Below are 19,733 nucleotides of genomic sequence, written 5' to 3' on the forward strand. Positions count from 1 at the left end.
CTGGATCGGGAGCCACTGTACACTGTAACACACTGATGCATTTTTATTCACAATCTATTATGTACTGTAGAATAAGATGCTGATCAAGGGGCCTTCTTCTGCAGAAGCAGCACTTTTTATTCAGCAGTTCAACTCTGGGGCTCAACAGGGCTGCCAACAAGGTACAAAAGTAAGTAATGTAACCAGTAATGCAACTATCATAGACTCTGAGGTTAAAATTAAAATTCATAGAGGTAGATTTTTTTTTATTTTGTCTTGTAAAAAGTGCCTGTAGTTGCAGAAACACCCTGATATGTTATCAAGCTTTCAGACTGAGTTTGTAGTTGTGGTTAATCATTCTTTTCCAGTCGATATCTAAGAATCAACAGAAGAAAGCAGCGGCCTCCTTCACGTCCTCCTGCACACTGATCTGCAGCCATGCTGCTGAACGCTCTGCTCATCGTGCTGCTGAGCTCTCAGTGTGTCTGGACCAGAAAGTCTGAACCGACCTTCGCTGAGGCCGACGCAGGTTTGTTCAGGGGATCAGACAAATATGACTTTGCCGTCGAGATTCCTGCTGCAGGGATGGAGTGTTTCTGGCACTTTGCCCACCAGAGCAGAAGCTTCTTCCTGATGTACATGGTGAGAATTTCCACTGTAAAACCTGCAGGTTTGGGTTTCATCTTGTCTGTGAAGATTAATATGTTTATAATGTGATGTAAATGGAGTCACAGCAGGTCTGTTTGTGCAGTTTGTCCTCAGGCTTATCACACTGACATTCAAGGTGATCCAGTGTGATTTCCAAACGTTGGTCATTGTTGGTTTTACCACTGCATTACAGTGTGCAAATGTTTTCCCATACTGTGCAGAAATACAGACTTGTGCTTCCAGTATATGCTGGGCAGTGAGCCCTCTACTGTTTCTACCCAGACAACAACACAGCTACATCAAAACAGAATTCCTGAAGAGGAATTCCCATTTCTCAAGGAAGGTTTTGACAGAAAGGGACATCCATTTTATAAAATCTGCTGCATCAGTTTTCTTTTAGGGGCAGTGCAAAAAAACAAATGCATGAAAGAACATAGATGAATATTAGTTTTTTTTTCTGTATTATTAAAAATTATTAAAGCAATTCAAAGTAAAATTGCAGTACACATATTATTTTGTATATTTCCATTCTTTAAATCCACCAGAATGCAGGAAATAAAGTCTGTGAATTCTTGTTTAAAAATTTTTTGAGGTCTCACATGAACTCCTGTGCAGCTGCATTAAAATGTTGTATAGCCGTTGTGCCACGCCAGCACTCAGTGCTGCTTTCAACCCTGCTACTATTTAGACTTTCAAAATAAGAGAGAACTGCAACCCAACATGATATAGTACTAAAGAGATAAAAGATTAAGAGAGGAAAGCTCTAATTCATGCTAAGTTTCCTGGCTGAGAATTTCATGCCGTCACACGTCATGTTTTCATGGATTATTGAAGCCAAATCTGAAGATTGTGACCTTTAGAAATAACATGTAGTGAAAGTGAAACTCTGAAAGTCTGCCAGCAGCCAGTAAAGGTTGAAACTTTAATTACACCTGACACTCATAAAGAGTTGGACCTGTCAAACAACATACTAACAGCTGTGCAGGTCTTCAGTCTCACTGACGGTGGAGCTAAGAATGTGAAGAATGACCTGAGGGTGGTGCTAGAAGAGAAGTCATTAACATGGTTTTTCTCTCAGATGTACATACTGTACAGCAGCCATGCTGACAGGAGCCTTTATAGCAAGAACTTTAGTGCTGCTTTTGCAGAAGGTGCTGCTGTGTGAACTTTTAAAGGTTAAAGGTTTCTGGGTTAAATTCTGACTGACATAAAGGATATGTCTGGTATTGTTTTATATTTTTATTATTGTCAGCAAATCCCACTAAACAACAAAAAACATCAGCGTGTTAGTCCGTCTCTCAGGACTTTCTGACTTCACTGCTCTGTCTGTGGCTCTGAGCTCTGAGCTCCACTGGATCATAAATCTTTAAAAACACGTCACAAGATATAGTTTTATTTTTCACAAAGGCTCAGTGATTTCCAAAAACTAAAGAAAGGATTAGTGCATTTGTTGAGGACTTTCTTTAGTGGTGGATTAATCCACATTTGGTTCTTGTGCAGTGCATCTTAAAGCCCCTTTCACACACACTTTTACATTACAGATGTAAAACCTCCCACGGTTCAGACCGAACAGCTGAACCCTGGTCTGACCACAAGAGGTCATCTTGGTCCAAAACACTGAAAGCATTTTTTGGATTTTTCTGAACTGATAGTTTAATTATCAGATGTTAATTTATGCCATTTATTTTTATCAAGATATAAGATAATTTAATTTAATAATATATAAAGATACAAAGCACACATCTTGTTCTAAATTCTAGTGGCATACTAGTTCTGGAAATCATTAATTGTCACCAAATCCTTCACCGTCCACCACGCTCTGTGGCATCATGTTCTTTTCCCCGTCATCAGTTTGGTATTTTCACTTTCAGCTTGCATCGCAAATATCACGTTTCAACATTGTTCTGGGGCTGCATTTGAAGACGGTGTTGAATATTGTCTTTTTTTTTCAGTGTCCCACATTGGCCTCCATTTTACCCTCTTCATCTTGCTTCATCATTTCCCAGTGACCGCTACTTCCTTTGTTGCGTCTGTAGTTTTTCTGAACTGCGAAGGTGCAGCACGTCCTGTTGTGGAGCTGTTGTGATACATTTCAATTAATGGTTAATTGTTAACATTTGTAGTTCAAACTTTTTCAACTTTTTGAAAAAGAAAAAACAATGCACCAGAACAAAATTTAAATAAACTATTTTCCAAGACGTCAGAGGAAATGAACTGACAACACAGAAACATCGAATGCACAACAAGTCAACAAACAAACCAATCTGAAGTATAAGGACGAGCTCCGACTCCTTACAGGTGGTAACAAAATGGTTTCCTGATATCCCATAGCTTGAAATGCTTTTACAGTATATTATAGTATTTATATCATGTGCTACCAGGACATTCCTCTGTCAATCTGAAGATTCCTCCGTGACGTGGCCGTAATGATTCACGCCTCCATAACTTAACATCATCATTCAGCCCAAACTGATCTTATCTGTTTGTTATTTCAAATATGTAAAACAAGGTGTGTAACGTGTGTCATGATTTACTGATAATCTTTAAATTTCAATGTCCTAATTCATTTTTCTGCTTTTATTGGTCTTAATTGAATGTAGATGTTTTTGTGTTTAGTTACACGTCCATGAACATCCATGATGCTCACTGTTCTAGTGAGTTTTTGGGGCAGCAGTGTATCAAAGAGTCAAAATAAACAACTTGTTTGTTTGTGCATTAATTTAGTCCTGTTTTTTCTTTTTGGACTGACTTGTTTAATATATGTATGTGACCACAGGTACAGTGGGTAACCGGGATGGCCAACAGTCATCGGCTCTTTGTGACGATTAACTCGCCGCAGGGTGCTCTCATGGCGTCAAAGAACGACGGCCTCGGTCAAATGAACTTCCAGACTGAAGTGACAGGTAGGCGTCTCAGAAACATTTTCCAGATTCCAGTATGCATTCATGAATTATATTTTGTCTCTGTGGTAACTGACGTTTTCTCCAAACAGGTTTTTACCGGATATGTCTTGGGAACCACAACAACCAGTTCGGAGGCATCAGGGTCTTTTTGAACTTTGGCGTCATCTATGAAGGCCTTGAAGAGTCGAGCAAAGAGACAGAGGAGGAGGAGAAAGTCCTCAACAGCACTGTGGCTGGTATTGAGGTATTTGTCTCAGCTCTGCATTATATGTTTAAAGGGACAAACTCAAAGATTTCAGTCCTGGTTGATTTAATTCTTGGTGATAAGAGCAAACTGCAGGTCACTAAATGCAAAGGCCTGCAAAACAAACCAGCTGGTTGCTGGTTGGTCACTGTTGCTCACTGTGACACTGATGGCAACGGTGTTCTTCATTTGAGAACTCTTTTTAGAAATTCTCAAAGAACACTTGTGGTGATTAGCTGCAAGCAAAACCATATAAATAGTCTCTTTCTTTTCTTGATCTGGGTGCCCAAAAGATTGAACGCAGGTATTGTTTGACTGGAGACGTTGCAATGCTACTTGGTACAGGGTTATTTCAATCGATACCCAGCCCTAATTTCCTCTGACTACCTCATGACAGAAGCCAACTCATATTTTAGTTTTTATGTTAAATGCTTTTAATTTAAACCTGCTGCAGTGGAGAATGTTTGCGTGATGATATACAGTATATTACACCTTTCATTTAAAGTCTATTGCATGCTATAACATGAAGGTACATACAAATGACATGTGACTCTACAACGCATCATGTCTGGTTTAGGAGAGCGTGCAGAAGCTCCAGAATCAGATCTTCCACATTTGGCGTCATTACAACTTCGCCCGCATGAGGACAGGGAAGGACCACTACCTCCTCCTGTCCAACCTCAACTACGTCACCTGGTGGTCGGCGACCCAGAGCTTCGTCATCCTCCTGTCTGGATGCCTGCAGCTCCACGTCCTCAAAAGACTGTTCCGCAGAGACTCCAGCAGGCCGCGATGCTAAAGGGCGGATCGTCCAAACATCCAGATCGCTGCTTTAATATCAGATTTTTATTGATGCATTTTTGGAGAAGATAAATATGATAAGTACACCACACTTCATTTATAAAGAGAGATTTGGTTCCTCTGTGTTCTCTTTGTGTCTGCAAACCAACAGGTAATGTTCTCCTAATATAAAGGGGGTCACCGAATTATTAATTACTGAGAGGTGATTATTATGGAGGCTGAGAATGTCCGTGCTTTATCTGAGGAAAACAAGCTTTACTATCATGCGATAACGAGATAATCAACCTGTTATCATGAAAAAACTAAAGGTTGTTTAATTTTATTACTTAGAACATTTATCAGAGATCAGCAGAGCCCTGCCAACATGCACAGATGGCATCTTGAGAAATGCAGCTACTGATTTAAGCTGAAAAAATGAAGATAAATATCAAGATCAACACCCACCAGTGTTCTTTTCTTTTCTTTTCTTTTCTTTTCTGTTTCTTTTCTTTTCTTTTCTTTTCTTTTCTTTTCTGTTTCTTTTCCATTCCCCCTCTGGCAATGAGAATTCCTTTGGTTGTAGTCTGGTTTGAAAATGTAAACAGAAGAAAGTACAGATATTGTGTTAAAATGTTGGGAGTAAAATTAAAAAGTTGTCTGAAAAATTAATCATCAGGTAAAGTAGAGTACTAAAGTATTTGTACTTAGTTGCTTTGTATATGCAATACTATAGTTTAGCAGGGTTTAAGTTTGACAATGTGAAGTTTAGTAAACTTAAATCTCTAAGGTGAACAACAGTTTTGACCTAAAAGGTTTTGCATTTCTGTCTGCTTTTATTGGCACCAAGAGAAACTGAATATATGGATGTACGCAGGTTTATTTCACCTGTTTGACTTTGTGTGTTTCTGTGTTTGTGTGATTTCCACACAACTGCTCACTTTACCTGTGGATGCCGGCGTTCCTCACGTAAGCGGCGCCTCTGGGCTGCACCTCCTACGGCCTTAAACAAGACGAGCAGGTTTAAGAAAAATCTGATTGTTGTTGTGTTTGTAGTACTGAGGTTCGACGGCATCAAAGATGACGGATAAACAGCTGAGAGAGGAAAAGAAAGTTTGAGTTTGTTGGTGCTTAATCAGTTTCAATCTCTCTGACGGGCAGACTTTGATTTAGACGGGCTTCTTGTAAACAGGTAAGTTATCTTTTAAAGTTTCATTTCTAACTGAAAACTTTGCTCCTTTATGAAATTTTAATTAATGATGCTATGAAATTAAAACTCCAAAAGCTTTTAGATTTTAATTACTAAATATTTCTTTCTCTTTTATTTTGCTTGGGAAGTAGGAGGATTTTCACAAACCAGAAAGAAAATTTTAAGGGATGAGTTCAGAGTTTTTCTGAGTCTGTCTGAAAACCAGAGTGGTGTGGCCAAATGGACACTGAAACGTTTTTTTCTTGCCGTCATCATTCCTCCTTCCACCACTGAATGAATCCTTTCTGATGTCATGTCAGTGGAAATGATGTGGGACAAAACACAGTCCTCATTCTGAGCAAAAATACTTCCCAGAGTTTTGATGAAGCCAATATGAAGCTTGAGTCAAATCAAGTTTCTTCTTCAGTTGTGGAAAAAAAGATTTAAAGAAAAATGATATTAATTTAAGATGAAGTAACTGTTGGAATTTAACAAGAGATATAACAGTCTAAACAAAGTAAAGTAAAGTACAGAGCACAATGTACAAGATAATAAAAATGACGGGAATAAATCAGGGATCTGTTTCAAATGTAGAATAACAGATTTATTGATCCATATATTTCAGGAAAGATTCAGAAGATCTGGTTTGATGTTAAACATGGTTATCAGAGAGGCTGGGCGTAGACTTGAATTTTAATCCATCAATTTGTGTATTTCAAGAGATGTTACAGAACACAGTGAGGTAACCACAGAGCTGGATCAGTCCTTTTTCTTCAGCTGTATTAAAAAAACAAACAAAAAAAAAAAAAAAACTTAGACCTAAACACTGGAAATCCAAAAAAGAAATGTGCTATTTTTAAAGATGGGGGGAAAAAACAAAAGCCATGGAAAAGAGCAAATTAACTCAATTTGAAATCATATGAGGAGACATATTGTGTGTATTTATTTATTTATTTATTGTTCTTGTCACAATCTGAAAGATCATTTTGTTGGTGAAGATTTGAGTCGATGGAGTGAGTCGATCAGACAGGAGCACATGGGGAGTCGAGTTTAGAGTTGTTGTTGTGAGTCTTGTTTTGTTTTGTCTTGTTTTGTTTTTTGACTTCCGTTTTGTTGTTTAGAATGTGTGTCTTTGTTTTGTTCTGCTGAAGACTTGTTGTTCAGAAAGGCAGTAAAATGTAAACCTACTGCATCCTTTAATCCTCCAGTTTAACTTAAAAAATTGAAAATGCTCAAACTGGAGACAATTTCACTGCAGAGCTCTGACACATGTTTTACAGTAACCTGTGCACATTACATGCTTTAGAGGAAGACTGGCAGCTTTAGACAGTCTGTCTCAAGAAAGATAAGCATGAGGAAATTATTCACGTCTGAATGTTGTTCATTAAGACGTCATGAAGGCACAAAGACAAGCCAAAGAAAGAAACTCAGTGAAAGAATTTAAAAGAAGGAAGTGATGAGTTCTGAGCAGTGGTGGAAAGTAACTGGTTATTATACAGATCTTATGGTGCTTTACTGAATTTCAGATTTTCACTTTAAGGTTTTACATACCAGCCTGTGCTGATTGATTGTCAAATACAATACATATAGATACATGCCAAGCCCTGCTTTCAGTTGCGTCTTCATTTTAATTCAGCCTGGTTAGGTTCCCTTCTCGATGGCACCATTCCATTTCATTCAAAGCTACCTGTCTCTCTGTCTTTACAGCTAATCATGGATATAATAGATTTTACCTTGTCCATGTGCACGGCCATCTACAAGTTAGTGGACAATGTGAAGTCCAACAAGGAGCGCTGCCAACGAGTCGCCCAGAGAGTCAAAGGCCTGGAGGAACTGGTTAACACCATCAAACAAAGGGGGCCGAGTCAAATCTCCGTCACTGTGGATAACGCTCTGAAGGAACTCTGCACCACTCTGGAGTCTGCCAAGGAGCTGATGATAAAATACTCCCAAACTAAACCTGTTATGAATATCCTGAAGTCCAGCAGTCGCGAAGACAAGTTCAGAGAGATCAACGAAAGACTCACTGATAACTTCCAGGTCTTGTCTGGGGCTCTACAGATCGAGCACGGGAACGTACTGTTCAAGGTGTTTCAAACGGTTGCGGGAAGGAGTCTGGATGAAGAGTCCTACAGTGAACAAGCTAGCTCCACTATCTACACAGCACCCATGACAGCGTCTAGCCCCACAGCTCCCGTGGCAGCGTCTAGCCCCACAGCTCCCATGCCTCCCATGGCAGCGTCTAGCCCCACAGCTCCCATGGCAGCGTCTAGCCCCACAGCTCCCATGACAGCGTCTAGCCCCACAGTTCCCATGGCAGCATCTAGCCCCACAGCTCCCATGACAGCGTCTAGCCCCACAGCTCCCATGCCCATGCCGATGTCTATTCCCTCAGCTCCTTTATATCCCATCTTGCAGATGTCTAATCCCACAGCTCCCTTACTACCCATCTTGCCAATGTCTGGCCATACAACTCCAATGCTTCGCCCCAGCATAATGCCCCCCACACAAGTGTCCGCCCCCACAGCTCCCATGCCTGTCCGCTGCATCACTTCTCCCATGCAAATGTCTAGCCCCACGGCTGTCATGCCTCTAACTGGAACCATGAACCCTGCCCTTTACTCCACCAACATGGTCTCCAGCCACGTCTATGCTACAGTGTCATCCTCCACCACCATGGCCCCGAAGCCTGTTGTTAAAGCCGTTGCCCCAACACGAGCCCCTGTTGTAAGAACTTACATGCTCAACAACTCTTATTACCGTTAAAACAATGGGAATGTTGGACTGGGAATCGTAAAGTGTGATGTTTTCTTATGTTTATGTCTAATCTGTCTGATCTTGATGATACTGAGTTGCATCTGTGCAAAGTTTATCACTAGAGATGTATTTTAATTTCCTCTACATAGTGTGGTGCATGAATGCGCTTAAAGAACGGATTCATGCTCATGTTTTTGGTGAACAGTGAATTGATCAGATCTATTTACACTACAGATGTTCTGATTTTTCTCTTCCCAATATTGAGTCCCATACATGAAGTTTGCATATTTGTCTTGAAGCTTGAAGGGGGCTTGAATGAGGAGTTAACCGTATCCTGCAACCTCTCACGTGTCACTAATATGACAAAAAACACCTAACGTTATCATAATGAATGTTAGCAGTGAACTTCCTTAGTTACTGTTGCTAAGCCTGCCAAGCTTTCCATTCTCGCACTGCATTTATGCAGTTTACGATGATAACAGTGGTAGATTTAATGTCAAAACTGGGAGTAATTGTTGAAACACGAGGTCTGTGATTCCAGCTTCTCACTTCTAGCTGACTACCATGGATTTTGGCGGCTAAAATAATGACTCACAAGCAGATTTTCTACTTTAGCTGGTTGATGTGAGCTAATGTTAACTTGACTTAAGTCAGCTGAGAAGTCTTCAACTGATGTTTTAATGTTTCTGAAATGTTTTACAAACAAGACCCCTGTGAAAGTGTTTGTGTAAAGTTACATAGTAGGTGCATACATGATATAACATAAATGCTAAACGAGGCTTAAGTTAGCTTACATCTCAGCAAGCACTGGATGGTGAAATACAGCAGGTGACAGAAATACGTTCATTAACGTGGGAAAGGGAAGCACAGGGACTTGATCAGTGCAGTGGACCCTGAAACAGGTCACCCTGCCGGACAAAAGACAGCTGGGATAAAAGCTAAGCTAACCCGGCTTAGACAGCGAACCAGAGAGAGATGCATCGTCGTTGATTCGTTTTGTTTCTGCATCAGCCCAGATCCTCCTCTTCAAACCCCCGCAGAACAAATGCAGATGCAGTGGGATCTAACAAGTTTGGATGGAGGTAAAGTTACTGCAGCTAGTAAACTAGCATCAGTTAGTCAGACATGCTAACATTCACAGCTTATATTAGAGCCGTTGAAGACGGGGTTTAATCCATTCACGTGTTTGCTCTTGAGTTTCATGTTTTTGAGAGACTACAAAAAAGACGCCACCGTCTCGACTCAGTATCGCTCTCCTCAGAGCCTCCTGCACACATTCAACATGTAGAAGAATGAAAGCTTGACAGCACTAGTTATGGTTGCTAAGCTATAACTGGACGGGTACTTGTTGGGGGCGGGGTTTAGCGAGTGGTCAACTAGTGCTCACAGCTGTCAAGCTAGCATGTTAGCATGGGATGAGTGTGTGCAGGTTGGCAGATACAGGTGTAGACAGGCCATCCAATCATTTCATTTGGACTGAATTAAATGATTTTATGGACTTATTACAGGCCAGTGACAGCCACAGAAACCAGAGCTTTTCCTTTTTTTTTTTTTTTAATCAGAGCTTTTGACTGCTGACCACTGTGTCTGCTCTGATCATAGCAGAGTGTATTATAGGATTTAAATTGAAAAAATTGCATCTTAAACTTTTGTGAGAAAATTTTCAATTAGAAATTTTTAAGAGACAGAATTTCCTACTGAAATGATTATAGATCACTGATTCATGTTAAAGTGTTATGGGTTTTGAAGGATCATTCATTGTATATGAAACCTCAGACTGGTGAAAGCTCTTAATTATTTTTAGTGTATCAAAGAAAATAACCTGCATGTTACGGACTGATTATTTTTCTGTTTGTACGTTTGCTACACCTACAGTGTCTTTTAACTAAATACTTACATGAGCATTTATTCTGTTTTCATTTTATGTATTTACTAATCATTATCATTATCATTTTAATTTTCATTTCATGTGAGTCACTTATCACTGCGCCAGTTACTTTTCTGTACTAAATGAAATGTTACTTATCATTTTTCCCACACATTCATCCTTTGAAGCTCTTGAAATGGTCTTATGTATCCAAAATGTAAATTAATATTGTCATTTACTCAAGACTGTATGTTGAGGTATGAACTGTCTGTGCAGAGAACAGTTACTTGTTGTAGAAAGCTCGTTCTTTATTAAAGGGGCGGCCGCTAACCTCAACACCTGAGTGTGGAGATTCATTTTGACATTGAGAACACAAATCTGTGATAAAATATTCCAAACATGTTTCACTTCCTCAGATATTATTGTAGCTTCCGACTGTTTCCCACAGACTTCTTCAGGTGTCCATGTGACCAACATGGCTGCAGATTTATCTCTGATCAGATTAAACTCTCTTCATTATGACGATAAAACGGTTCCTCTAAAATTTGTCGCAGAGTAACTGTTTTAATGTGAATATTTCTCATCTTTAATGATCTGAGACAACATAATTATGGTCATTCATTGTCTTTTACAGGTTATTTAAAGTAGGAAATCTGGGCACTGATCAGAAAATAGATCATATTTCTTCAGACTCATAGCGCCATCTTGTGGACTTTAGGATGAACAACACAGCTGCTATTATTGATTATAGATAATCACAACATAGTATGATATTCTGTATTACTCAAGGCCAGTTCCTTTGTCAGTGAGTCACTGTCACAACTATTTTTCAATCTTATTTGGTGATACAGAGAAATTAAGTATTTATCATTGTTCACATGTATCTGAGTCATATAACCTTTAACCTGAAATAAATGCTGAGAAACATCAAACTTATTTTGACCACAAAGAGAAGCTGCACCAACATTCAAGAAATGCAAAGTAAAAAAAAAACAAAAAACTTTTTGCAGTGTGAAGAAATCATGCAGCTGCATCATGACTGGGTGTAAGAAGGTAAACCAACGTGGAAAAGCTGACATTAAGTTTGGTGCTTGTGTTCACATCAGCCACAAGTTAATGTGAAATAAAGCAGACTTACTGTTTGATCTGCACCTGTGAGCACATTCAGCATTAAACTCTGTGAAATATGTATGTCTGTTTGCACTATTTGTGCATTTAATTAAGGGAAATTTTAGTTTATTTAATTAAAGGAAAACTAAAACATGAAAAATCCAAGTTATCTAAACACCATAAACAATGATATAAGTATTTAATCATCAATTATCAATAGTTAAGTATATTATAATAGTCTTATAGTAATATGAGGCAAGTAAGAGCCAGAAAATTATCAACGTAAAATAAAAAATGGAAGCCTACACATGGAGCATAAAATTCCAGGATTTCAATAATCCAAGGACATTTATTGTCATAATACAACTCAGGGTTGTACAACAAAATTAGAGTTGTAGTTCTTTCATAATACACACAAAATGCAACACATTTGATTAATTGAATTTAAATTTAAAATGGAAAAGTGTATAAATACAAAACAAAACAATCACATATATACAAATACATGTGTAGACACAGGAAATAAAGTCAGATATGCTGCTGTTGTTCAGGTTTTCGGAGTATTCTTTGGACATGTATACATCACGTTCAGAACATCTCGTCTGGGGTTTTGTGTCACACGGTCTCTTGCCCGTTTACACCGACATTTTGCAAGGCTGAAATATCGCAACGCTGACCTTTTCAAGAAGGCGGTTGGATGAATGAAAGAGGGAGCCTGCATGTAAACAGGAATATTACAGAAATATTTGTTTTCATCAGCCATGTAAACAGATGTTTTGTGCATGTAAACGTCGTCAGTAAGGCGTGTCTGTGATTGATGGAAGAATTTCTGTGATCCTGCTACAGATTTACTTTGCATAAAAACATTTTAATAGTTTTGATTTGGTTAATTTTTCATGTCTGAACCATGACAAGGTGATTTGCATCTCCTACTGAACTTTACTGCACAACACAGTAGAACGCTTTACTTTCATATGCTAGTTTTGATTCGACTCTTTGCAGTAGGTCCTCCTGCTCTGCTAGCTTGAATTCCTGCTCTGCCAGCCTCCTCTCCTGCTTGGCGAGGTTCTTCTCCTGCTCCTGCAACTTATTCTCCTGCTCAGCAAGCATGTTCTCCTGTTGGACCTGCTTCTTCTCCTGTTCAGCCAGTTTGTTCTCCTGCTCGTCCAGCTTCTTCTCCTGCTCGTGCAGCTTATTCTTCTGCTCAGTGAGCACGTTCTCCTGTTCCACCAGCTTCTCCCGTTGGACTTGCTTCTTCTCCTGTTCGTCCAGCGTCTGTTTCTCGTCAAACTTCCTCTCCTGCTCGGACAGCTTCTTCTCCTGCTGGGCGAGCATGTTCTCCTGTTCACTCAGCTTCTTCTCCTGTCCGGCCAGTTTGTTCTCCTGCTCGTCCAGCTTCTTCTCCTGCTCATGCAGCTTATTCTTCTGCTCAACAAGCATGTTCTCCTGTTCCACCAGCTTCTGATCCTGTTTGACTTGCTTCTCCGCCTTTTCAGCCAGCATCTTTTTCTGTTCAGCCAGTTTGTTCTCCTGCTCTCCCACCTTCTTCTCCTGCTCGGTTAGCTTCGTCTCATGCTCATGCAACTTTTTCTCCTGCTCAGCGAGCATGTTCTCCTTCTCTTCCAGTTTGTTCTCCTGGTGGACATGCAGAGCTCCAGAGAGAGTCACAAAGGCATCAGTGAGACTTTTGTTCAGTTTCTCGAACTCAGATTTGTAGTCGGCGGCTTTCACCATATGAGCCACCACATGCATCTTGTTGAATTTGTTGAGCACCTCCTTGGCTGATTCCAGAATGGCATTAAGTTTCTCCAGAGCTTTCTTGACATTATCAGACAGTTGGTCTGGCTCCTTCTTTTGGACGAACTCCACCAGATCCTGCAGAGCTTCAAGTCTACTTGAAATGTGGGGGCATTGCTCATCATTGACTCTCATCCTCTCAAACACGTTGTAGAAGGCATTGAAGGGTTTTACGACGACGTCCATGATCAGCTGTGGAGACAGGGACGTGGTTAGCACAGAACAGAATCAACTAGCATTAATCAGACATAACTGACATGACATGCATGCTAGATTAATCCAGCGTTTGTTTGCAGTCAAGGAAGTTCAATGCTGGCAAAAATTTTAGAAGGTGCTTGTTTGGGCCTGTACTCACCGGCACAAACGTAACTAAGCCGAAATGTAAGCGGCTCAAAAAGTCCTTGTTGAAATTAATCAAGAATGACAAAAAAAACAAAAAAAACAAAACAAAAGGTAGATAGTTTGGGTGCGTCTTTGTTCGTTGTGTCAAGCTTCGCAGTATACTCCTGTTTTATGTGCTTGTTTCATGGACTTTGGATTTTGCCTGCCCCTTGGATTTGATCGCCTTTCTTGGACTGCTTCTCTGACGCTGAACTTGTTGCCATGTAAGCTTTTTGTTACAGGAAATTGGACTTTTTCCAACACCAATGATAAAACTGTATGGTGCTTCATTGTTTTTTTTTTTTTTGTTGTGGGTGTTTGTTAGAATGTTTTCCTTCCTATGCTACACTTTAAAGAAACTATGTTACGGTTAGGTCGCCCATGGCGCCATAGAGTCTGAGCAAGCTGGCAAGATAATGGATTCGGTTACTCCCAGCAAGGGGACATCTTAGAGAATGGACAACATGATGTTGGCCAGATGTTCAGAGGCTTTATTCTCTCTCTCTCTCTCTCTCTCTCTCTCTCTCTCTCTCTCTCTCTCTATATATATATATATATATATATATATATATATATATATATATATATATATATATATATATATATATATATATACTATTATGCAGGTGACACCATTTTGTGCTGTGAATGATGCCCACTCTGCCTTAAATTCCCCTCAACACTGCTATTCTGATGTCCAGTTTGCACTCTAATCGTATGCTAGTTCTCACTTCAGACAAATCTAAATTTTATGTTGTTCACCAGATCATAAAATATTAACCCTGATGTGCAATGGTACAAATATTGAACACTGAGTCTTTCCAGCTGCATTGTAGAAAGATGCTTATTGAGACAATTTTCTTATCAGTCTTAGACTGTGGTGATATTTTGTAGACGCACTCCTCTGCTGCCACTCTGAAGCCTTGGACTTTATCTCTCTGCCTTAAGATTCATCACTGGAGATAATTATAACACCCATCATGGTGACTTTTATACTTTAACCTCCTTACATCAGTTCATTGCTTTCTTCCAATGTGGACTCTTATCAGACAGCGATCGGATTACGCTGCAGGTGCCAGCTGTTCTTTACTGAACTTGCAACATGCAGAAGTTTTCCTCATTTTTATCCATATGGCAATTTAAATCTTAAACTGTATCACATTTAACTTCTAGGTGTTCCTGTTTTAACTGATTAATGCACCCTAAATTTTTATTGTTTTTGTTTGTTGCTGACAGTTTTATTTCTTTTTATTTATATATTTTTTTTATTATGGCTGTTATTACTTTTACTTTTTGTTGCCACTTTTATGTGAGTTTCTCTTTGGTGTTTTCTGCGTCTAGGAGCTTTTATTTTATTATTTTACTCAGCTACATTGTAAATGAAGTCTCTCTCTACCTCAGTGGACTTCTGAGTTAAAATAAAGGTTAAATGAAAAATGAATGAAAAATTCCCTTCCATGAGTTTACTCAATAATTTATGAAATACAATTTTGTTTTTGTTTTGTTTTTTTAAACTCAAATGTTCAAGTTTATCTGAGGAAGAAGAAGTAAATTATCTCAACAATACAATATTGTTTGTTTTTTCACAACTTAAGAGGCTGAGAAAAAATATTTTAAAAAACATTTTTACCTGCTTCATAAATGAGGTAAAATAAGTGCGTTTAGGTGAACTGAACAACCAGATCTGAGCTGCATGCAGCCCTACTTGTGACTATTGTCACCTGGGTGCAAACAGACAGACAGTTATGCACCAAAACACAAAGACAAATTCCTTGTAAGTGAAAACTGAGGCTGCATGACAATAAACCTGATTCTAATTCTTTGACTTTGAGTTTAGCTGCTGTTGCAGTTCAAATCAGCAGGACTATAGTCTGTGTTATCTGTGGTAACACTGAGCCGTATTCTAGCTAATGGGTTCTGACAGGCATATAAGTCAATTTATGTATCGTGAGGAAATGATTACTTACTGTAAAGTGGATTCCAATGTATGCTGTCAGTCTTAATGCAGGAGTGCATGAAAGAAAATGAAGCAAAGGTTTGGCTCTTTATCCTTTAATGCTGACTGATAAGATATCATCCTTCCCTCATCTGGGCGTCATTTATGTTCTCTGGTCAGACACATCACAGTTTCAGTCCAAAGATATTAAACCCAATCAGAAAAAAACAGGATCAATGTCCTGTGCAGTCTGGGCTCCAGAGCCTGCAGGTTTCTGTTGTCCTACAGGACCTCTGCAGGTCTTTGCAGGTCTCTGCACGTCTCTGCTGGTGAGCTGCAGTTGCATAACTCAGTGATAACAAACATTTTTAATGCTTAAAGGTTTATTGTTTTTCTGGCAACACCCAGCTCAGATAAACAGACTTTAACCGTCTAGCTGCCCGGCTGTTTCAGTTAAGTTGTCAGTAAACTGATATATGTTATTATAAAATACATTTCAAATAATAATTTTATGCAAATAAAGTATAAAACTTGTATAGTGTACAAGTATACATTATATATAGGCCAACTAGACTATGGTAGTAGTGTAGTAATCTAGCATGCATAATAATAATGATAATGATGATGTTTACTAAATATAACCTTTGTGCTATTTGTCCAAGACTTTATGTATTTCTTTCGGTTAATCAAAATCTGAACTTTCTCTTTCTGTCGCTCCTCTACAGCCACACATTCCTCAGACCTTCTCATCACCATTTTCTATCCGTCCACCAGACACTCTTGAAGTTTCCTGCCTCTCTCCATCACCTGACTGCCCCGCCCACCTCCATCATCTCCTCTGTAGTTGACAGGTCTTCCCTTCAGCTGCATTTCTGAGTGAAGTGGATTTATTCAAGAACGCATTTGTGTGTTCCCCTCTGGATGACTTCAACTGACCAGCATCAGGTCAACATTTAGAAATAAGTCCAGTGCTTTGGTTTGTGACAAGATACTTGCAAAACAATTGATATTCCCATCAGCCTCTGCTGGACTTTGTCTATACTGCTAATTAGCAAATGTTAGCATACTAAAAGTATTTGCCCACCAACAGTGATTCAGCATGAAACTGCAAATAATTTGCGGGCGAAATTCCAACGTGCCTGATTAATCACATCAAGCTTGATGAAATAGCAAAAGTAAATTTACTTCACAAAAAGAAGAAAAAAATGACATACCTGGGTTCACCCAGTATTGAGCAAGAGAGGAGAACTTGGCAAGTTTCACTGCTTCTGGTTCAGGAACTGAAACTGAACTGCAGCTTCTCCATTTTCATTTCCATCAATGAAAGCCGCTCTTTTAGCGTGTTCGTGCACAGCGGTGCTTATTAGCACGCTGAAGCTAGCATTAGGCTCGAAGCACGGCTCTGTCCAGGTAGGCTGCAGCCTCACAGAACTGTGGACTGTTGACTTATGTTATGAACTCCACCACAAGCTGAACAAGCTCTTCATTTATTTATTTATTTATTTAAAGCACAATTCAAATTTGAGTGAAATGAATATCTACTGAACATGAAGGTAAAATTATATATTATAATCAAAATTTAATCACTCAACATGCTCCTCCCATCAGGCTTTGACAGCATGTCAGTGACGAAGACTCTTCTTTATTGCACAACACAGTAAAACGCTCTACTTTCATATGCTAGTTTTGATTCCACCCTCAGCAGGAGGTCCTCCTGCTCTGCTAGCCTGTCTTCCTGCTCCACCAGCTTCCTCTCCTGCCTGGTGAGCTTCTTCTCCTGCTCAGCAAGCGCGTTCTCCTGTTCCACCAGCTTCTTCTCCTGCTCTTCCAGTTTGTTCTCCTGGTGGACGTGCAGAGCCCCAGAGAGCGTCACGAAGGCATCGGTTAGACTTTTGCTGAGTTTCTCGAACTGAGCTCTGTAGTCGCTGGATTTCACCATGTGAGTCATCACATGTATCTTGTTGAATCTGTCGAGCACCTCCTTGGCTGATTCCAGAATGGCATTAAGTTTCTCCAGAGCTTTGCTCACATCATCAGACAGTTGGTCTGGCTCCTTCTTTTGGACGAACACCACCAGATCCTGCAGAGCTTGAAGTCTACTTGAAATGTGGGGGCATTGCTCATCATTGGATTTCATCCTGTCAAACATGTTGTAGAAGGTCCAGAAGGGTTTTATGACCTCCATGATCAGCTGTGGTTAGCACAGAGTGAGACAGCATTAATCAGACATTAAAGTCAAGAGGAAATGAAAAGTGCCTTTTTAACCCTTTCATATAACATCCCAGGGTCAATTTTCAAAATAAAGACCCTGTGCAGACTAGCAATCATGAAAACAGACAAAAAAAATAAACTATTTAACTATGTAGCCTATTTATCCAAGGTAGAAGCATAAAAAACAAGGAAAGAGGACTAACACAACAAAATCTGAGCAAGTAAACATAATCAAGCAGATGTGAAGGGTTTAAAAATGTGTTTACACGACATGAATATGCAGACTGTGAAGGGTTAAGAAAAAGTATGTTTTAAAAAAAAATAAATATTGTACAGGAATTAAAAATGTTAGCAGAGGCTGCATATTGCTTGGGGGGAACCTAAAACCCCACAGAGGCAGCACTGCAGAATAAATCCTGCTGAACGCTAACTGAAGTTTTCTGCCTCTGTTTTTTACACATACTGACAGCAGCAGCAGGGTTTATGACCACACCTCTCCCTGACAGTTTTTTATTCATTTAACTTTTTTTGGGGGTCATTTATGAAAATGCATCAAACTGCACCGCCTCATACATTGAACACATGTTACATATCTTTTCAGCTGGTCTGCACCAGGTTCAGTGCCTGCAGTAATTACAGGGTGTATTCCTGATTGCCTGAACAGGGTTGGTACTCCCTGCAATGAAGCACTTGGTACTCCTGATTTTTGTCTATGTGAGCACCACACCTGTACCTTTTATCGTGCATCGCTTACCTGATTAAAGAGTCACAAAATAACCAAAATATAAACGAAAATGAAAATATAAAAGAAAAGACATACTGAGGAAACTCCACCTACTGAAAACGTTACGTTGATGCTGCTGACTTCTCTGTATGTCAACCGCAGAACTGTCGGTGGAAACACTGAGCCTTCCTTTAACTAACAGGAGCATAAATCAATTAATATATAAAGAGAAAACGACTTCTTACCGTAAAGTGGATTCCGATGCAAACTGTCTGTCTTGATTCGGGTGTTGTGTGCATGAAAGAAGTAGAAGTAGAAGGTTTATTATCCTGAACTGATAAGTAAGTTAAGTAACCACCCTTTTCACCTGGGCGTCACTCGTATCTCTGCTGCTATCTGTGACCTGTAAATACATAACTCAAAGATTTTTTAGTTTTTTGTTGAACTTAATAAAACTATATATTTTTACTGAAGCTATTTGTTATCAAACAACACAGGGTTGCAGAACAAAATTGAAGTTCAACCTTTATTTATTCTTGTTCTGGAAATTCTCTGCTACTGGTGAAGAATGAAATAGAGACTTGTGCCAGCCGACAAAGTTTTTATTTTCTTTGCAAAGAAAAGGTCAATCAACACACTAGCAGTCAGAGTGAAGAAAAACCCTGAAAATGGGGAGACCTAAACATTTATACCTGAGAAACGCCCCCTAAGGTGTATTTCACACCCTTTTGTCTGCCACAGGTATCGGCACCCTACTCAGAGTGTTTTTACGCTCCTTTGTCAGGTATCGACACTGACTCCCTAGGGTGTGTTTCACATCTGGGGTATCCTGCAGGGTTTTGTATTCAGGTGGGAGGTTAAGAGGTCTAGACATTGAAATTACAATTACAGTTCTCAAATTCATTTACAAAGACATCAAGTCGATTACAGAAGCAAACAGAAAAACAACAAAGAATAAACAACAGATATATTATGCTAACAGAGAAGCACAGAAATCAACTGAGACTAAACAAGGCTGCCGTGAAGTGATCCTCATAATAGGGCAAATCTAATCCTTGTGCTGTTTATCCAAATAACTTATTAAGTATTTCTCTAATGAGTTAACATCTGAACGGTTTTAGAAACTTGTAACAGCATTATAATACATTTGAAACCATTCTGCTCTGCAACACAAGAACAGTCCTTCTGGGTATTTACCTGGACTGGGATA

The 19,733-nt window shown here is 39.4% G+C and overlaps 4 protein-coding genes across 6 annotated transcripts; 2 read left to right on the forward strand and 2 right to left on the reverse strand.

Moving 5' to 3' along the window:
• The first annotated feature begins 417 nt into the window (after positions 1 to 417).
• Positions 418 to 5,062, forward strand: LOC146317067 (transmembrane emp24 domain-containing protein 6-like). Its single transcript, XM_084733699.1, has 4 exons — positions 418 to 621; positions 3,404 to 3,530; positions 3,620 to 3,774; positions 4,352 to 5,062. Exons 1-4 carry the CDS (start codon positions 418 to 420, stop codon positions 4,571 to 4,573), a joined length of 708 nt encoding a protein of 235 aa, XP_084589825.1. The 3' UTR covers positions 4,574 to 5,062.
• A 496-nt stretch (positions 5,063 to 5,558) lies between these two features.
• LOC146317068 (uncharacterized) lies at positions 5,559 to 9,221 on the forward strand. The gene is made up of 2 exons (XM_084733687.1): positions 5,559 to 5,743; positions 7,448 to 9,221. Exon 2 carries the CDS (start codon positions 7,454 to 7,456, stop codon positions 8,504 to 8,506), a length of 1,053 nt encoding a protein of 350 aa, XP_084589813.1. The 5' UTR covers positions 5,559 to 5,743; positions 7,448 to 7,453; the 3' UTR covers positions 8,507 to 9,221.
• Positions 9,222 to 11,790: 2,569 nt separating this feature from the next.
• On the reverse strand, positions 11,791 to 16,875 carry LOC146317069 (uncharacterized). 2 transcript variants are annotated; one of them, XM_084733688.1, is made up of 3 exons: positions 16,803 to 16,875; positions 15,620 to 15,760; positions 11,791 to 13,463 (listed from the first exon to the last, which is right to left on the reverse strand). In XM_084733688.1, the coding sequence occupies exon 3, from the start codon at positions 13,455 to 13,457 to the stop codon at positions 12,414 to 12,416; it is 1,044 nt and encodes a 347-aa protein (XP_084589814.1). In that variant the 5' UTR covers positions 13,458 to 13,463; positions 15,620 to 15,760; positions 16,803 to 16,875; the 3' UTR covers positions 11,791 to 12,413. The 2 variants fall into 2 exon arrangements, with proteins under 2 accessions (XP_084589814.1, XP_084589815.1); XM_084733689.1 differs by lacking the exon at positions 16,803 to 16,875 and having other exon boundaries at positions 15,620 to 15,841.
• A 188-nt stretch (positions 16,876 to 17,063) lies between these two features.
• Positions 17,064 to 18,920, reverse strand: LOC146317070 (uncharacterized). Of its 2 annotated transcripts, none has more exons than XM_084733704.1 (2): positions 18,769 to 18,920; positions 17,064 to 17,779 (listed from the first exon to the last, which is right to left on the reverse strand). In XM_084733704.1, exons 1-2 carry the CDS (start codon positions 18,820 to 18,822, stop codon positions 17,231 to 17,233), a joined length of 603 nt encoding a protein of 200 aa, XP_084589830.1. In that variant the 5' UTR covers positions 18,823 to 18,920; the 3' UTR covers positions 17,064 to 17,230. The 2 variants fall into 2 exon arrangements, with proteins under 2 accessions (XP_084589830.1, XP_084589831.1); XM_084733705.1 differs by having other exon boundaries at positions 18,638 to 18,775.
• Positions 18,921 to 19,733: the final 813 nt, after the last annotated feature.

Source organism: Lutjanus erythropterus, chromosome 13 (genome assembly GCF_056507025.1).
Source record: "Lutjanus erythropterus isolate fLutEry1 chromosome 13, fLutEry1.hap2, whole genome shotgun sequence".
Taxonomy (NCBI): Eukaryota; Metazoa; Chordata; class Actinopteri; order Lutjaniformes; family Lutjanidae; genus Lutjanus; species Lutjanus erythropterus.